At 41.3% G+C, this 19,977-nt stretch overlaps 1 protein-coding gene across 4 annotated transcripts; it reads right to left on the bottom strand.

Moving 5' to 3' along the window:
- Nucleotides 1–231: 231 nt before the first annotated feature.
- slc25a22a (solute carrier family 25 member 22a) lies at nt 232–19,881 on the bottom strand. Of its 4 annotated transcripts, none has more exons than XM_086108435.1 (11): nt 19,586–19,881; nt 12,432–12,637; nt 12,226–12,351; nt 12,076–12,131; nt 9,575–9,665; nt 8,427–8,481; nt 7,738–7,798; nt 5,199–5,343; nt 4,971–5,125; nt 4,817–4,892; nt 232–4,727 (listed from the first exon to the last, which is right to left on the bottom strand). In XM_086108435.1, exons 2-11 carry the CDS (start codon nt 12,449–12,451, stop codon nt 4,574–4,576), a joined length of 939 nt encoding a protein of 312 aa, XP_085964561.1. In that variant the 5' UTR covers nt 12,452–12,637; nt 19,586–19,881; the 3' UTR covers nt 232–4,573. The 4 variants fall into 4 exon arrangements, with proteins under 4 accessions (XP_085964561.1, XP_085964563.1, XP_085964562.1 ...); XM_086108437.1 differs by lacking the exon at nt 19,586–19,881 and adding an exon at nt 17,937–17,986; XM_086108436.1 differs by lacking the exon at nt 19,586–19,881 and adding an exon at nt 17,224–17,272.
- Between the last annotated feature and the right edge of the window lie 96 nt (nt 19,882–19,977).

Below are 19,977 nucleotides of genomic sequence, written 5' to 3'. Positions count from 1 at the left end.
TACTTCAGCTTCCCCTTGACCCTGAATGAGAAGTAGGAAATAGATGGTTTGAATTTCAAGCACCTATGAGCTACTTGCAAGTGGGTGTGAATTATTGGTTCCTATTAGATACCGGTGCACATTTTCATGCTCTCTCCCTTTTGAACTAAACAACAAAGGACACAATAACAGTAGCTGCAGAACCTTGAAAGCATCTCCAGAGATGTGTGCAAGAAGAAACATGACTCTGAGTGATTTAGGGACAGTCAGTTTATTGAACAGCAAATCGTGACAGGAAACACAATAACTTTTTTTTAAAACCACGGCATCATAAACAATGCATAGGACGTGTGTCAATCACCCCACATTGAGATAAACACCCTCTATGTTATGGAGGTCTCATTGCGGATTGGTGGGGTTGCAGATTATTGTTTGTTTGTTTTTTAAGTGCTGTGTGCACAACTCCTCTCGGAGGAAGTGAACAAAGGTCGTGAGGATGGCTCAGACCGTGAAATTGTTGCAAAGGTCCCTGGTCGCGGTTGTTTATACATTATTGTGACGCAGACATTGACAAGTTTACATTTGTTCCTAGTGTGTGCTGTTTCTACTTATTGCATATCAATGAGCTGGTTTTGTGTGTGTAAATTTTAGGTGAATGTGGAAAGCAATAAATCTTTCGATAAATTATTCACTAAATAATACATCTTATAATATCTAAGTTACATTCTTATATCTGATTGATTTAGAATATGTAGGCAATATACAGTATATTCTGTGGATAACTGCTTATAGTGCACACCATCACATGGACCTCTTTATGTTGTCTCAACTTGGCATATAAAAACACTTCAGATAAATTTAAATACATTTCGCATTGGAATCTGTGTATCTACTATGCATACCCTTTGTAACCATCGGTAATCAAAGTGTGATCTTGTGTGCCGTAGTCCACCTTTGTGCTTTTTTTTTTTTTTTTTTTACAAACGCTCAAAGTTGTCATACACCTAGGGCTCTATTTTTATTTTAATCCTGCATGGCGAGTTGCGTATCTCTGCACATAAGTGGGTTAGATCTAAGACTGGTCATTTGTAAGACCAGGCTGATATGAACTTTCTGGAGGGATTTGGCAGAAAAAAATTCCAATTCCCGATTAATTGGCTTTTTTAATTCAAAGTATATATAATAAATAAAATAACTTATTTTTGGGTCCCTTAAAGCTTACAACAATAACGATATAAAATACAGGCAAAACATTTGACTGTTTTAGAATACTCAGTTTCACTTAGTTACCCTTTACAATAGAGGAGAATATTGGCAGATTTTTTGTTTTAACATTTGTCTTATGTTGTAATTTTAAAATGTTTTCGTGGGAGGAAAAAAAAACAATCAGCAAAAACCGTCAGGAAGATATCTGGCTGCGCAAATGGGAGAGCTGTGTGAGTGGTCACAGCCAACTTCAATTATGGCCAATCAAGCAGCTGCTTTCATTCCTATTATAGAAGCCACTGGAGTCTCGATATGGAGGACGTGAAGTCAGCATTTGGAGACTGCCCCCCGCCCCCGCCATAGGTGGGCTGCCCAGTAGAATGATTTAACAAAAGCAATATGATGATTCAGTGTGTTTTCACAAATTTATCAAGTAAATACATCGCATTAGACCAGCTGTCTATTCGGCCCCGGTGTTAAACGTGGTCTGAGCAAGCGTAAATTATAGATGGACTTTCTCTGACCAAACTGTCCTCTCCAAGACACTCTTGCTGCTACACCAGCTTGCAGCAGACCTGTCTGCCAAATTAACAAAATCACACAGCGAGCCTTCCACTGATCAGAATATCTGGATCCGCCGGCATGTGCGCCAGAGCGCAGATGTGCTGTCTACGAAAATAGAGCCCTTGGTGTAATACAATTCCTCTTCACGAGGAGAGAGAAATGGCACACAAGTGTGACAGACAGACAGAAGCAAAGAGAACCGCTACACATCAGCTACAACACTACATTGTCTGGACACACGCACTCACGTAACCAAATTCACATGGTCAGCAATATTTCATGGCATAAGTAAAGCTTCATAACTTACCAACATTGTCAAAGCTAACATAAAATAAAACAGGGGAAAGGTTAAAAAAAAAATCACCATCAACAACACTCGCACGAGATAGGCATGATCACCGGAAAAGCACACGTGAGGTGAAAACAGCAGCTGGAATGTTGAGAGAAGCGTAATACTCATTTACGATGATGATGAGCTTACACAAGCTATTGTTCCTGTGGCCCAACTGTTACAGTCATTACGGCCGGAGGTGCGACCTTCTGGCTTTCGCTTTAAGACTGCCGACAATGAGTTAAAGGTTTTGCCCTAACACTGACTGCTACTAGTGCTATAAGTAAAGTGTTGCATGTTAACTAGTAGAATTTTAGAATGCACTAATATAATTAGTAACATCCAGTTGTCACCTAGTGCACATCATTGCCACACAAGTAACATAGTTGCTATACAAGTGCGCCCTCATCATCATCAACTAGTGTGCAGAAATGCCACACAGAAGTCAGAGGCAGTAGCGGATAAAAATGTCACTAATTGTAACCTAGTCAGTGTGCTGAATTGTCTGACTAGTGAGGAAAAAGTACAGAGTAGTATTATGGACAATTTGGCGCACTAGTAGATTATCAAACTCTCAAATGACTCGTGCGGACAAAGAGTGGACTAGTGTAACCTTGAGATGGTTATTGAAATGATGCTTAACCAGGTTTCCAGCGAGAACTGCAGACTCGAGCTAGAGCTAAGGACTTACACCTCCAAGCACATGTGTTCCCGATTGCATACCCCTATTGGCATGCTGTGTGTAAGCAAAAATGATGCTTGTTGAATTCCTTCATCATATCACTACACGATGGATAAGAAGGGCGGGAGAGGTAGGTGTGCAAATAAGCCATCATGTACAAAACAAACAACACATCCGAAAGCACAGACTTCATGCCATCTGCATATGCACAATATAATCAATCAAAAGTAGACACGTCAACAACACATACAAACAGACAGTGCCATACCACCCAAAGAAAGGAACACTGATAAATAGTTCTAAGTCCCACAGATGAGTACACGTTAAAAAGTTGCATCAGATATAGCTACAGTGCAACAATACAGCACAGTGGGCACGAGAGCGGAATGTGGTTGATTAAAAAGACGTCAAAGTCACCTTGATCTCCGGTTAGAGAAAAAAAAAAAAACAATGGCAGGGCTTTGCGGATGCGATGCAAACATTGACATATAAGAGGGCTGCTTTCCCCTCGCAGCTTAAAGCAAACAAGAACATAGACAAGTTGGTTTGGTAAACAAAACAAACATTGGTGTTGATTTTGGATTTCATGATAAAAGTTTATCGCAGGCTCTCTGGGCCCTGCCAGTTCATTCAAGTTCAGAAAACATCCACTGAACGATTCTGTAAACAATCATTTAAAATCTGCTTTCAACAATAAGCGACTGTACCGTTTACTCACAAAGCCAATATATTCTCATGATACCAGAGTTACTTAGACCCCTCCTAGTTTTCAACTTCCCACCTTTCTTAAAGCAATGTGAATCTGGGATTGTGTGTGGGGGCTGTGCAGTGCAGACTGTCTGCTCAAACTACACAACACAAAAGAAGCTTTGTGACAAGGTGAACAGTAGAGTTACTGTGGACGTATTGGATGGAATCTGATCTTTACAAAAAAAAAAAAAAAACGTAAAACGGAGGTAATGAAAGTTTTCTTATGGTTTAAGGGTTGCGGCTTGTCAGGTGCGCTGGTCTCACATCGACACTTTCCCTGAACTACACTGCTTTAAAAAATGATAAAGGGAACACATTCTTATCCCACATAAGGGATATCAACCTGATAGCCATAACGATTGAGAATCACTTCGGTCCAAAAAGTTTGGGCACCCCTAAAGTTTTTACTTTTGTTTATGATTTGAGTTTCCAATAACAGTTTATCATGCTATTTTGTTGTCAAACAGCAGGGATAGGATCCCGCAACCCTATTCGGGATGAGCGGTGTTTAAAATGGATGGATGGATATTTCATTGACCTAGTGTTCCCTTTACATTTTTCAGCAGTGTGTTTTGAGACGCCAGCATTGGGGAATATCCTGAATAGCATTGTTCGTAAAAATCTCCATATATGTGCTCATAATTAATGGTAGGTGCACTATTCTATTTTTCTTGTATGACTAGTCTATTTGATTTGAAGCGGAGTGCCGTTTTAAATAATCCGGTAAGGAGGAGCTTGCAAAACTGCAGCAACCAAGGGCAGTCAGCCTACCTTGAAATTTCAAGAATCATAATATAAAACGACATATTTTGTCATTACAAATTCACTCAAACTCAAGCTGACGCTTGTGGCTTGATATCAGGGTTGATATGCGCCGGCGCAGGCGGCAAACGGAGGTTCCCTCCTGCATGATTCGGACATTCAAGACAACAAATTTGAAACAAAATGCAGCACACGTCATTAAAAATACAAACAGATAGGTCTGTAAGAATGAGATGACTCCTCACGCAGGTGGAGGTGTGATGCGATCTGGGTAGGAAAGGCAGACAAGGATGTGCTTCCTAGTTGTCCCTTTTAGGCAAGAAGCTGAGGATAAGCTCGCCCACGCCCAAGAAGTAGACCACCTGGGCGATGCCAAAGAGAGGGGCAATCACCAAGGCTCGACAGTAGGCCCCCTTTAGAAAGGCTGACGGGCCTTCATTACGCAAGATTTTCCTGGAAAGCCCGTAATGACAAAGCATTATTCAAACTGGAGAGCAAGTTGTGTTGTGCAGGTGACGGCAGTAAAGACACAATGAGGTCACCTGATGCAGTCAGTGACTCCGCTGTATGTGTCCTCTGTGCTGCCCCGGTTCAAAGACTGAAGTCTTGTCTTTATGACTGCAACGCACAGAGTTCAGGTCAGAATATCAGGACGGCTCATATTGCAACAATAACGCTCACAGAATCGCCACTCACCGTCGACCGGGTTGACCGCGACGGCCGCCGTGCTCCCTGCTAAGCAGCCCGATATGAAGGACACGTAAAAAGGAGCGGTTCCTTCTGCACCCCGCTTTCCAAAGTTATTCAGATTAGCAAAAAGAGGGAAGTAGATGATGGAGAATGGAACGTCCCTGGGTCACAGATGACAATTTGAAATGCTTAGCATTACTCAAACTTTTACCGCTGCGCCAGCTTGGTTTTTACCTGAGCAACGTGGCGCCAAGGCCCTTGTATAATCCAGCAATTCCCTTTTCCCTCAGTAATTGCCTGGTGAGCTGCATTGCAGTTGGCGACTTGGGTTCCACGGTGCCAGCTGGCACCAACTCCGGCATCAGCTTCCTCTGCGCCGCTAAGCAGCACAAGAAATAATTATAAGAGAAGACCATTGTAAGAGGAAAAATCTGGTTAGAATTATTTGTGGGTTCCTTCGGTTCATATTAAAGGGGAAATCACTTTTCTAGACGAGTCTTGGCACGTCAGTGATGAAGTTATGTGAAGGTTTTTGTCAGATCCGATTCGGAATACGAGACAGAGGTCTGGCGTCCTTTTTTAAAACAAGAAAAAAAAATATTGAAATTCAATGAAAAGAAGACAGAGGTGATATTTTTGGTCCCAGTGGCCCTTGTACATTCCATCCTGTAGACTTGGGCCCCCTGTCTCCTTATCTTAAGTCAACAGTCTCAAACTTGGGCCTTAAACTGGACAGTGATTTCAAACTCGATCGGCAAATTGGTGCCGTTGTTAAATCCAGCTTCTTTCACCTTAGACAGCTGGCCAAAATAAAACCTCTCCTCTCACATGAACACTTTGAGACAGTAATTCATGCTTTTGTCACATCCCAGTTCGATTACTGCAATGCCCTTTGCTTTGGAGTCAGCCAGTCCTCCATTAAGCGCCTTCAGCTAGTCCAGAATGCCGCTGCTCGCCTCTTGACTGGTACTCGTAAGAGGGAGCACATAACTCCTACTCTGGCATCCCTTCACTGGCTCCCCATTCATTTCAGAGTTATTTTCAAGATCCTCTTATTTGTTTTCAAATCTCTGAATAATCTCGCGCCACCTTACCTCTCTGAGCTCATCCGCCCCTACACACCTGCCCGGCGCCTCAGGTCTGTGGACCAGACATTATTAGAAGTACCAAGAACTAAACTGAGGCTCAGAGGGGATCGAGCCTTTTCTGTTGCTGGTCCCTCTCTCTGGAATGACCTCCCACTGAACATTCGGCAAGCCTCCTCGCTGCCCATCTTCAAAACCCTCCTCAAAACTCACTTGTATTCTTTGGCATTCGACTCAGCATGACTTAGATTTGTTCTTGGTTTTACTGTTTGGAACTTTCTGCCTTTATTACCGATTTGTCTTACTGTTTATTGTGCATGTTAAATTGCTCCATGTAAGATAAGATAAGATAAGATAAGATATCCTTTATTAGTCCCACACTGGGGAAATTCACAGCCTCCAGCAGCAAGAATGTAGGCAGAAAGAAGAAGAAAAAACAAACAAACACCGTCCAATTAAGTGCAATATAAATGTACAGCACTTTGTATGCAGCGATGGCTGTTTGAAAGTGCTCTATAAATACTGTTGACTTGACTTGACTTGACAAGATATGGAACTAATTGAAAGTGCAATTTCTTCAGTATACACCTGAAAATTGCCTGGATTTTCTCCATATTCGTAGAACAAATGTATCGGCAGATTTCATCATCACGATGTGTTTGATCTGTTCATGGTACACAGCGTTGGCTAAGTTGAAAGGAACTTCAAGCTGTACTTTGAATCTGTAATGTCAGAATGGATGAGGGGTGATACTTTAAGAATCATGCTAAACATACTAATTTGGACTGTAAGTATTTTATTCAGTAATAGAATTTTGGAATTCTCTCAGCAGCAATATGTTTAATTTGCACTTACTGACCATTTTTTTATAAATCCGTAGCTCAATTGTCTTTGATAGGCTTGGAGGTACTCAATTCAGCTCATCTTCATTTATATAGCATTTCCACAACAGCTGCAGTTGTAAGCGATAAGAGCAAACAACAGCCCACCTCAATGCCCACTGGTCGATCTGTAATGATTTAAGTGTTATTTTGTTTAAATATATGTACCATTTCTTGGCTAGCTAAACAATCAAATGCAATAAATGCAATAACAACCACCCACGGGCATTTCTAGAAAAAAAGATGAACCTCGGATTTCGCTCAGTTAAACACTATTAAAGAGTTATGTGGTAATTAAATATTCATCCACTTCCCGACATTTCTTCTCATTAGGGATGCAGGTGAGCAGCAGCCTAGCCAAGTTGACTTTAGGCAAGAGGCGGGGTTCACCCGCTTCCTCTCACCTTCCCAAAACATCCATGGTAGGTTCATAGAAAACTCTAAAATGTGAAAGTAAATACAGTAAGAACGGTTGCTTTTGCAGTCTGACTGGCTGGTGACCAGTCCAAGATTTACCCTGTGTCTCACCAAAAGTCACCTGGGATAGGCTTCACCTCACTCAGAACCTAATGAAGATAGGCACTAAAGAAAATGGATGAGAATGGCTGGGTTTTTACTATTACTATAATGAGAATAATTTAACAACAAGTTAGCTTAGTTTTTTTTTTCAAAAATAATTTTTGGGGGTTGACATTTTTCAACATGGATGCAAGTTGCAGTCTCCTTAAAAGACCACAAGGGGACACTATTTCTCCAAATTGTGCACCAACACCACCCGCGGTGAACAGTTTGATTTCTACTTCTTACCAATACGTCCAGCATCTTGGAGCTGAATTTTCAACATCTCCATAGGAGTGGTGACAATAACCTATAACGAAATACAATTTACATGTTAAAAGTACTGTGTGTGTGTGTGTGTGTGTGTGTGTGTGTGTGTGTGTGTGTGTGTGTGTGTGTGTGTATATATATATTTATTTATTTATTTTTTAACAAAATGTGATTCTAATCATGGCCATGGACCTAATTGTCCAACACTGTAGTGTACTTTTCATTCACATTTTAATTTAACCTACCGGTAAGCTAAATTGTTTTACTTGTCACACAAAAAGGAGTAACCAGTTAAGTGGATTAAGAGTGAGATGGTCATGTTAGCAGCTACAATCTTAAACCAAGGTTAGCTACATTTAATCTAATCATGTTCTTTCAGGGGAGCTTGAAGCCTTTGCCCTCATTGACAATAAGCATTTGCTTTGGAGTCACTCAGTGGACATAGCCAAGCAAAACAGAGCTCACATATTATCTGCAAACATTTCACATTACGGTCCTAAGAAAAACTTTCAAATTCAGTTACATATGGTGTTGAGTAATTGTTGCTGTCGGCACAGACAAATGAGGGAGAGATTTGGTGATCTACAGACGCCGGCAGTGCTCAAGGCGGCAGCAGTTCCAGATGGAGAACAGCAGGATGCTATTCAAGCGCCACCTCAATTACTCACCTGGCAAGTGCCTGCGCCGCACCCAGCCAGCATCTCTTTGAGCAAGGTGAGCTTTCTGGGGAAACAATAAGCAAATAAATACAAAAGTGAAATGAGATTTAAGGCAAGAGTAATCAATGTAAGATTTATTTATGTAGTTGACCACCTGATAACAGATTTTCCACCACCTGTGAATCTTTGTCTGCCATTTCAAGGGCCAGACACACAGGAGGATAAATAATTGACAAGCTGCTGGGTCAGTCAAGTCAATCATTCATCAGCCTGAATGTATGTCACAGGGAAGGAGACAGTGTTATCTCATGAGGACAGGGGCACATAACTGCTAGTTAATATGATATGTGGAGTTGTAAATAGGATTATAGATTGGATTACTGCTGTCTTGTATACAAGTAACTCTACACCTAAACTGCTGCCATGCAATGTTTGGCACGAACCTTGCCTGCAAGCTGAATTCTCATGGTATTTGTGAGTTCACAAAAACCCAGAGAATCCATTGTATTCTAAGCTCACTGATTTTCTCCGAGCAGCACCAGTGGAGGGGGTGGACCAATCACAAAGCAACAGCGCGCTGTTGCTTTGGGGGCGGGATAAGTGGCTCTGACGAAAACAAGAAGCACCGAGGTCGGTAGAAAAATCAAACAATACGAAATGGACGAATGCGCGGAAGGCTGCAATTAATTAATTAATTGATTGATTAATTAATTGATTACGCCTTTTACTCACATATTTACATTGCAAAAATGACAACTGTCACTCAACGCCATGATGCCATCCGTGCCAATCATCGAGATAACAGCGGACAGCTGGTCAAAGCAAGGCGCATGCCGGTGACAACGTCATCGTCCGTTGCCATGACTGGTCAAAACAAAACAAAACAGTTTGATAGGCGTGCACAAGTTGCCCCCCCACCCCCGCCCAATCAGCTCAAAGTATTGTCCTGAATGTCCCGCCTTTCCCGAGCAGATCACATTGGAGCAGTACTGGACTGATACTACGAAGAACTCCTTTGAGTGATTCATGTATCAATCCGGGTCTTGCCAGGTTAGTTTGGGACCTCAGTGATGGAACACAAGCAGCGGATGTGTCATGTTACATGTTAGCAAACACGAAAATCACTTTGTGAATGAGAAACAGTGTTAATCTCTCACCCATCCTTGGAGAGGTGATGCCTGAAGAAGTCATTGGCAGCCAATTTGATGGCTTTTTCCGGCGTGACAAGTGTCAAGTTTACCGCCGCTCCTGGGGAGGAAGAAGTAACAAAGCATAAATGATTGAATAGGAAGAAAGAAGGAAAGGAAGTCATGAGGGGAAAATATATTGTTTTTCCAAATTCAGCAGAACCTCCAAATATAAATTACCCTAATGTTGTACAAGTAGGATTTCAGACATACTTTTCAGGAAAAAAAGAATGTAAAAATGAATACTAATTGGCTTTCACTTGTTCAGGTGCATCTCAATAAATTGTCATCTTTTTTTTTTAAAGTTTATTTCAGAATTTCAATTAAAAAAGTGAATGGCCTGACCCTTGCATATACAACCAAGTCGCTGTATCGACTTAAAAAAATCATCTTATAAAGAAAATGCGTTTCGAGGTGTCACATATACTGTACTGCGTTAACTGTTATGGCGTCATTGTTGAGGAAGAAGTGGATTGCCCAGGCTGCTGTCGATATATAATAATCATACAAAGAGAGGAAGAGGCCAAGACTTTAACCCTTTCATACACCCTGTAACCTGATAACATGACAAGGTGTCCGCTGTAGTAACTTCTGTCCCTGAAAGGGTTAAGGGGAGACTATGTACTGTATATTTGAGAGACTCTGATCGCCCCACCCATCATTGACTGCTCATGTGTATTTCAGTGAAACAGACTCTCCACGCTTTGCTTTTTTTTGTCACAGGTACATATGTCATGATAAATATAACTAAAATTGCTGTCAACTACATCATATATACTCTATTAGGACTAGTTGGCAGCCGGCTGAATCTGGCTTCGTAATTTTTATTATGAAAGCTCATGTCAGAGGACACAGCATTTTTGATTGCCCATTACATGTCCAACACACTGCACAACCGAGTCACTCGATGTGTGACACTTCAGAAACATTGACTTCGCCAAATTTCTATACTGTATTTTAAAGATACAGATTTTGCAAAACTGAAAACTATAATCGTCAAAATGAAAAAATAGAATCACTATTATCAATATTTTAGTTGGTGTGCAGTGAGTCTATAAAGTATATAAAACAGGGGTTTAACTTTTTTAATTGAACTACTGAAATAAATGACGTCGTCTGCAATATTTTAAGACTTGGAGATGCACATATATATCACTTTTCTACCTTTCAAGGTACTCAGAGCGCTGTCTCCTCATTCACCTACTGATGACACAGGATCAGGTGCAACACGGGGGTTCGGTATCTTGTTCTAGGACACTTCCACACGGTGTCACGGGAGGACTGAGGATTGAACGTGCAGCCTTTGATTGGGAGAGGACCACTTAACCACGTGAGCCATGGTTCTAAAGTTTCACAAAATGTCAGCATATTGCGAAACCTCAGCGTACTTCATGAAACACTGAGTGGTACTGTTTATAGATTTGAATAATCCCAGGTACACCTATGTTTACACTTGTATGATCGTTACAAATGTTAAAAGTTGACTTCAAACATTGGCCTGTACAGTGGGATTCTCATTAAGATAAGCCATTTTAAACTAAAAAGAAAAAATTCAACATAGTTATTAAATAGGTGTTTGGGGAGGCAGAACGTGCTCCGCTCACATTAATTTCTACCCTATAATCAGCAGCTTGTGCTTGAACTGGTTCGTTGTACTGCCTGATGCACTTGTCTCTGGTACTCCACTTTATGGGATACTCAAAATAACTGAACGGCACATATAAGATAAGATAAGATATCCTTTATTTGTCCCACACTGGGGAAATTTACAGCCTCCAGCAGCAAGAATGTAGGCAGAAAGAAGAAGAAAAAACAAACAAACACCGTTCAATTAAGTGCAATATAAATACAAAATGGATAAATCGCAGTGCTATTTACAGTTGTTTTCCACATCATTTAATTATTATTAATATTATTGTTGCTATTTTTTATTCAGCAGCCTGACAGCAGTTGGTAGGAACGAGCGTCGGTATCTCTCCTTCTTGCAGCGCGGGTGTAACAGTCTCTGGCTGAAGGAGCTACCTAGTGCTGTCAGGGCGGGCTGGAGAGGGTGGGAGGGACTGTCCATCATAGCTTTTAGCTTAGTTAGCATCCTTCTGTTGCCCACCTCCTCCAGAGTGTCAAGAGTGTCAAATATGAACACCATGCTGAGATTCAGAACTGTCCGAGTCAAGCAGTGCATTCGGAGTGTATTTCCGGATGCAACCACGATGAGACAACGGGGATTTTGGGGGTGATGAGCTCAAATGTTCATGGTCTCGTTGTTTTGTAAAACAAATCCCGAAAACGGACACATGGGATAAGTGATGGGAAATAAGAACTAATGAGAGGTTTTGACCAGCATTTCGGAATGGATTGCGTTTGACCTCAGAGGTTCCACTGTTATTATCTTCACTCGTCAGTAGATTTCATGTCCTTTGACTCTTGCTTTTCTAAATCTTATCTCATTTTTCCTAAACTTCCAAACTCACCTCTGTACATCCCAAAGTAGCCCTCTGACCGGATGGTCTTGATAAGGCAGTCTGACCTAAAATATATTGAAAACAAAAACAAAAACAACAGACAAGGAACATTACGCAAAAAGGCTGATGTCAGGTCTTCTGTGTAAAGATAAGACGTACATGCTGGTGTAAAGGCGAGATCCATTTTGCTGGTTTTGCAAGCGCGTCTTGGCCAAGTCGATGGGAAACACGCAAGTGACTCCAATTAGCCCAGCGACACCCCCATTGATCAATTTGGCAGGCAAACTAGAAGAAGAGACAAAAGCATGAATGAGCGAGATAAAAACAAAGGGCAAAGTGCTGCTGCAGTTCTGGCACAACCTTACCTGATCTGCTTGTCAGCCATTTATATGAAGCCCTGGCTCCTCACTGTTGTGTCAACGTGTCTGTTAAACGTGAGCGGTGGCGGCAGTCGTAATATAAATGAGGTTGTTTGTTACAGAAGGCTCTTGCAGTCAAGTGTGATTATAGATTCCAAAGGATGATTTTTATTCTGCTTTGTCTTCTTGCTGTAGGTCAAGTTGGGGGAGATCTGAAACAAAATGCAGAGATTTCACTCAAGTAAATGGTGCATTTGAGGGTTTGAAAAAATGTTATATTCATGCTGATAACAAAGGTAGGCTGATTCCACTTCTGCACTAGTGTAAACCCCAACTACAAGAATCCAAAATATACAGGGTGTTCCCAAAATAATGTGCACTATTTCTTCCTCAAACCATCTCAAATTTGATAAAAGAAATGTGTAAAAATTATAATTCGTGTTAAAATTAAGTTTTGGCTTCGTATTAGTTGAATGTTTTTTACAGGGTGACATTGATATTCACCAGAAAAGAAAAGGCATTTTGCGTGTGGGGATGTGCTCAAACACAATCAAACAAGACTGCGCTACAATGGAAATTCAATTTAAAAAAAAAAAAACAGCAACTGAAAAGCAGATTTGGACATGGGACAAAGAAATTCAAGGTATGAAAAAAAGAAAATGTGTGACGTGTCACAGGCAGTGCGCATGTTGAACATTTGTGAAGCTTGGTGAAATCAGTTTCAAAATCTATCCGTCGGAATATGTGGCAGAATTTTGATCATATCTTCTTTTTAATTTTAATTTCATTTGCCTTGGACATGTTGTCACTCAAATATTTCAAAGCACCTGCTATTATCATCATTATGGAAGATCTTGACATATCGTATTTAATTGTGCTCAAATTAAAAGCCTTATTATTAACACACATCTACTTAATTTTTTTTACTGCAAATAATTGTTTTAGAATACATTTTTTTTCGAGACAATGTATTTTAAAAAGGTGTATGGATGACCAAGGAAAATCACGTCGTTTCTGAGTCATACATAAGCCATTTCGGCAGGAGTGGCAATATACCGGTAGATTCTGCTGACTGTGCCGTCATGAACTCATCGCGGTCTCACTCAAACTGAAGACACAGTTCAGAATCCAAATAAATATTAGGATCACGGTATTCATTCAGGTATCGGAAACAAACACAAGAGAATATAATGAGACACTTATGTTGCCATGTTAAAGATAAGCATATGTTTTAAATTCTGTCAGCCTGTGCCTCAGTCCCACACGACCTTCATGTTTTATGCACACACGAGAGAGGACGCCATCTTGTTGTCTAAACAACCATTTTTAGCCAACACGTGAAACAGGCCTAGTGTTGCCAAGATGTTCCCTATTTTTGACACTTAGCTTCACTATTTGAAGATGCTTCCTCTTCCCTCTCTCAATTCCCCCACCCCCTGCTTCCACCAATCACGGGCTAACTCTGCAGGAGGCCCAAGCCCGCCTCTCACTAGGAATGCACCTCAGTCACGAGTCACGACTCTCAGCTTTTGCGAATCATAACACTGCTGAGTGGTGGGTTTCTTTGTGTACACTCCACATGAGCATCATAAGGCGGTCACACTCTGCTTGTACAGATTGCACAACGAGTAAGGATGTTTCTATTGCAAATAAGATGAGGGCAGGTGCAGTCTGGTGTGTTTTATTTGGAGAGCTGAAAGCACGCCCAGCCCTGCTGGCCCCCCTCCGACCCCGGGCTCCTCCACAGGTGGAGAAAGGACTATCTGTGTACGTGGAGTCATAGGAGGAGGGGAAACTGCCTCTGTCAACATTTGACAAAGTGTTTTTACTCAGAAAGTAACAAGCTACAGTCATGTTTTTAACATTGGATGTATTTGAGAAGAAAAACCAACACACTTGTAATGCATTGGTAGTGAACGACATAACCAGCCTCACACTGGAAATGCAAACATGAAAATGTCATCAGTGTTTTCCTGTGACCTTCACATTTGTGCTACATTGTGGTATGTTTGGAGAAGAACACAGCACTTTTTCATAGGATGAACCACGTGACACTTCTGTTTGTTTGTTTATAGGCAACTCCATCCAGCACGATTAGGTAGAGTTGCACACTATAATGCAATCCAGTGTAAGTTATGCCTTCCCAAAAAATAACGCTCACTTGTTAATACATTTTATTTATTATTGTCTGACCTGGCAAAAAAATCTGTCGACAATTTTTTTGAGAAATATTTCCAATATTTTGTACCTCTCATGTAACTATTGAGTCGTGAAAAATCATGAGACCATTTCAAAACGGTTAGTACGCTATGACTGCTTCAAATTACAAAGTTTATACAAAAATTTACAATTACGAAGTTTAAGTACGGTTATTATGATTAATACCATATTCTGAGAGTAAAGAGCTCTGGTGCCGTTTTGTCCCTGCTACAAAGTCGGTCCAGCAAATTGAATGACAGCATTGCAGCAAATACGACAAACAAGCGTTAATGATAGTTTACCACGATGCTTGAAATTAATTTCAGTCACATATCTTCAGGTGGCGTGTCAACATTAGTTCTGCCAACTATTTGCTGATGTGTTCCAGTTCGACTTGAATAACAATTTGGGCAAAGACCAGTTTTGCCCCATGTTAATTGTGGACCCTTTATTTGCTTTTGAATGACGAATCCGGACAGTTGTTTACATTCCTGTGGCCAACATCAAACGAGAATAATGTCGTATTTGAGCATCTATAGGAAGCACGCTGTGGCTGTTGCCCGATTTAATTTTGACATAGGGGCATTTGTGTCTGAAAGCTGGCATTAGCACACACAAGCTACCGTGTGCGTTTGCTGTAATGTGATGTCCTGTTTGGTACACTAATTTATTGTAGGGTATTCTGTGGATTATGGAGGCAGCGAACTGACGGTTATTAATGACTAAAAGACCGTTTTTGTACGCCAGTGGTTGACATTAAACGCACGCTATCTCCCAGTCACTCGTGACCAAGCACAGATGCTGCATTTATAAACTCTGACTTAGCATTACTCAAAGTGACAAAACATGATGTGGCAAACACACTGTGCCGTTTGCCACATTAATTGTTTTTCTCTAATTATGAAGTGTTTATAATTGTGAGAGGTCAAAATCAATATTACGGTTAAATTACGATTACTTGCCAAGCCGGATATACATAAACTGTACTATAAAAGTCTGACTAAAGTATAGGTGGGTTGTACGCACTTCAGTGAGTCATTTTTGCTATGCACACAACCCAACTTGTCCAATGTCGCCCATCACCACACCATACCACGCTGTCGCAACTTTATTTGACCGACAGCCTGTTTGTCTGATTGTACTGTCGGGATAATCAACAGTCTGTGAACAAAACAAGTGGCCTTAGTGTTCAGCGTCTGCACAGTGCCATCACTCGCCAACCAAATCCCAGAGGAATTCCTTTTTGGAAACAAACCCAGGCTAGAATTACTTCCCACTGGACTCCACATAACAAAGGCACATTCGGTGTGGCTATGAATAAAAGTGCAGTTTGGGAATTGTGTTGTCATGTTCCCCTGTACCAGTCTGGTTGCACTGTGGCGAGATGGGGGCAAAGATCCACCATATGCAGAATTTAAAAAAAAGAGTCTGGTGTGTGTGCTAATTGGCACCTAACTAGCAACGCACTCTATCACCACCTACAGGGCTGGAGGGGAATAGTATTATGCTGCACATCATTTTACAGTCAGCAAACATTTTAGGAATGATGTGCCATGATGGGGATCATGAAAGGACTTAAACCCTGATACCAACACACATCTTTCAAAGCTTGCCCTCTTAGGCACATAAGCACTGATAAGTAAACAATTAGTCAGAGTGATTGTGAAAGTAGTCTCTGCTGCAGAACCTTGAACTCGGGCACTTTAAGCACCCATTGGACACGTTCAATAAAACCCGGTGAGTATGCCCGCCCACTGACTCTGGCAGATAACAACTCTTGCTCCAACCGTTCTTCATCATTTCAACAATGAGCCCATAAATAATGCTTCACACTCAATGAGGATAGTGCCAAGAGATGAGGAAAAACAAAATGTCATAATAACAAAACACACTTAAAAAGCCATGGTTTGGTCATTTATGTGCCTGTCGTTTTAAAGAAATGCAGGGGTCATCATTTAAAGACATGCTGAACAATCAAGTGACAGTCGTAATGTGCTCTGTGAGTTTTCTTTTCATCATAAACCAGCTGCTGTAGGCAAACTGGTACAAAATACTGCTGCATTATGTGTGCACATTTTAGTAATGAGCAAGGTTTACAAAACTGTAGAAAAGGATCTACAGTAACATCAAATAGAAGGCCACTACTGTAGATGATTAGATATTTCTCTTTTTGTCTTCATTTAAATATAGGCAGGAATGTTTGCAGGTATTCTCAGAAATTATTTCCAATGTCAGCTATTGTACCCCAACAGTAGTTGCTTTAAAAACATTGCAGATGAAGGTCTAAAATGTAATAGAATAAAATGACGTTTTTTTGAAAGGTTCTATAAATGTGCAAATTTCCCAAGTCAGTTGAAAATAAGAAGTATGTACATATAGAAGTGTCCTACTTACAAAACCTAAAGTCACATTGAGCCTTCAATGGCGGCGCAGATAAGACGAGAGCAAAGTGATGAGACAGCACAGCAGGGACATTTGATCAGCGCTGACTCGCAAACAGGACAAAAATATCACTGTAATAAAAGTAAAAATCTGGAGCCAGATTTACCTCAGGTTACTTTACAAGGCAAATCGTTTCCATTCATTCAAATGAGAGTACCTTGTGCGTCACGCCTTCTTGGCTGCCTTTCAGTCCTCATGTGGCAAACAGTGGAAGAGGACCCTCACTCAATGACAGTGTCACTTGGTAAATCATTACAGGAACTGGCCAAACACCGAGGCAGTCACGTGAGTGCGCCTTGACACAAAACCTCAGCAAAAGCAGCAAAAAATAATAAAATAAAAAACCTATGGTGCAGAGAAGCTTCTTACCAGTGACAGATATGTCAAAACTTATCTGAAACGTGTGGCAGATTCCTTAAAAACTGCCAGAGATGTTTTTGTAATCAGCTGATAAAGCAACATTTTATAAAAGGACCTCATTGTGTCTATTTTCCAAATCACATCTGGGAACCTGATGTTTCTCATTAACAAGTATAGCAGAATCTCGCACAGAATGTTGAACTGTCATGAGCACAGCTCGTGAGAGTTCAAACCATGAAATGAATAAATCGAAAGTTTAGCTTCCTCTTTTGACGTCACGCAAGAGAGAAAATAATTGTATTATTTATTCATGGAATTGTCTTTTTAAAAAATCACATGTGTCGGGCCCAAGTTCCCTTCCACTAAAAAGCGAGTGATAAATAACCACAGGTGTGATGCCCCTGCAGTATCATGTTAAAGCCAAAAGGTGAGCAGAGCTGCATTGAGTTTTGCTGGATGCACAGATTATCATTAGCTAAAAATCATTAGTTTCTGAAAGGCGGCAGTTACCTGATACTGTAGGTTCGTGGCGTCTTTTTTCCATGTGTCGTGGTTCTAAGTGTTTTAGGAGTAGGAGTACATTTTACAGCTCTCATCGAGCATTTATTTGCTGTAGCAGCTGTCTGCTTGTTTTTGTGACGATTTGTGAAATGCTCTATTTTTGGACAGCACGGCGGAAACAAGGGATGAACTATGTGGTGTCACAGATAAATCTGATTACGATTCCTTCTTGCTTCCAACATGAGGATTATAAACCAACTCCCTTTGCAATTTCCCTCCCGGTGAGGTTGAGAGTTGTGAACTGGCCACAGCAACACATTCCTTGTATAGGTGATATGTGCTTGTTTGAGTCTGCTGCAATGACTAAGAAACAACAACTTTATAGCAGTCTCTGCAAGGACACGGTGTTCACTTTAGTCTCTCTCCTGACAGCACACATACAGTGTCCCTTGTGGCCTTTTGACTTGCCTGTCTCTATTCTTCCCTACAGCATGCATATAGAATAACAAAATGATTGTGAGTGAGCCCGCCTCACGAAAAACAAAAAAGCACAATAGGCAACGCTGGAGCATCTGGTTTCACTTTAGAGACTAGAGTAAAAACCTTGAATGACCTCAATGACTTTCACAAAGCAAGAGCAAAGCACGGCAAGCCATTTCAAACATGTACTATAAAATTGACATTCAAAGTCCTTCCCTGGAGGATTTGAGCATGCTCGCGAGGGCTGTTGCGAAGAGATTAAACGGAGGAAAATGTGCAACAGAGGACAAAGGTTGCATAAAACTTCCTCACAGGATGTACAGGATGTCACCCTACACCAAGAATGGTCTGACTCATCAATAATTTCATGGCTGCAGGAATGTTCTGCAGGGCCAGCAAGCCTCGTTATAAACCATAAGCCAAGACTGGTGGTGAGGCTACGTTGTTGGCCAACTAAAACCATCAATTATTGTTAAGTCTCTCCCACTGGCGCGACCTCTCGAGTCAAGAGATTATGCAACGCAATTTAGTTCAACTTTATCATGAGGGTAGTTTTGTGTACAGTCCGCAGAATCCCCAGGAATGGCCCATCAGAAATAACAGTGACAAAATGACAGCATCAGTGAGAAAATATGAGGAGGGGGAGCTCACAATCCACTACTAGCAAGCTCCCTTCCCACACACATCACACAACAGCGCCGCTGCTGAGGCGCGGAAGCTGGCAAAAAAATAATATATACGACCGCGGTGACCCGGTACTTATGTCAAGGAAATACTACAGTTGAACATTGAAACGCATTTATCACAAAGCGGACTTTAAAAAAAACTGCCCCATTGTACTCCAAATTGCTCGTATGTGGAATATGTAGTAATAACGCATCAGAACCGTTCCGATGTAGGATTTTCCTCCTCCCCACGCTGCGTTTTTTTTTAAATGACAGTCAAATAACGGTGAGCTTGTGTCGCTTCCTATAGCAGACGCAAGGCTCTCCGGGTCTGGCGAAGCTGAGCTAGCGCTTTCGCGTCGAGCGTTTGTACATTTCTCCGTCCATATGACGCAGTCGTGTCATTTTTTCCCCTATACGTGAAATATACGCATGTCAATTCGAAGCATCGTGGGAGGAGTACGCCTCCGACCGCCGCCACATAGACAAAATAAGACGGCATTGAGTACATACCACAAATACTGTATCTGCTCTTGTTAACCCCTCTTTCTCCGATGTGAATTCAAAGTCTTCCACGCTGCGAACGCCGGTCTTGCTAGCATCTGAGTGCCGGGTAGGGAGGACGAGGAGGTGGGAGTAAGGTAGGGATGGATAGGAAGGTAAGGGGAGGGGGAAGCTGACAGTAACTGGGGGATGACTTGAATTGAAAAAAAGGAAAGTGGATATTAAAAAAAAGGGGTCCTCTAGTGGTTCTATTGTGAAAGTACACATATTTTGTGAGTGAATGAGAAAAATGTGTAGACTGGGGGATGGGAAAAGAGTGACCTTGAAAAGCAGTGCAGAAAAGTACATCAATAAATATGACCGTCAACGTTCATAAGAAAAAAAAAGATCTTTAGAGGCTC

Source organism: Hippocampus guttulatus, chromosome 4, assembly GCF_054856545.1.
Source record: "Hippocampus guttulatus isolate MCC_2025c chromosome 4, RoL_Hgut_1.0, whole genome shotgun sequence".
Classification (NCBI taxonomy): domain Eukaryota; kingdom Metazoa; phylum Chordata; class Actinopteri; order Syngnathiformes; family Syngnathidae; genus Hippocampus; species Hippocampus guttulatus.
Note: the sequence above shows the minus strand (reverse complement) of the source record. Positions and strands in the feature narration are given on the sequence as shown.

Excerpts from the sequence above, each read along its gene's own strand:
- slc25a22a (XM_086108435.1), bottom strand. The coding sequence starts at position 12,451 with ATGGCTGACAAGCAGATCAG. Across the intron at positions 9,666-12,075 it reads CTACTTTGGGATGTACAGAG|GAGCGGCGGTAAACTTGACA; the intron begins GTGAGTTTGGAA and ends CTTCCTCCCCAG. Across the intron at positions 4,893-4,970 it reads CGCGGTCAACCCGGTCGACG|TCATAAAGACAAGACTTCAG; the intron begins GTGAGTGGCGAT and ends TGTGCGTTGCAG.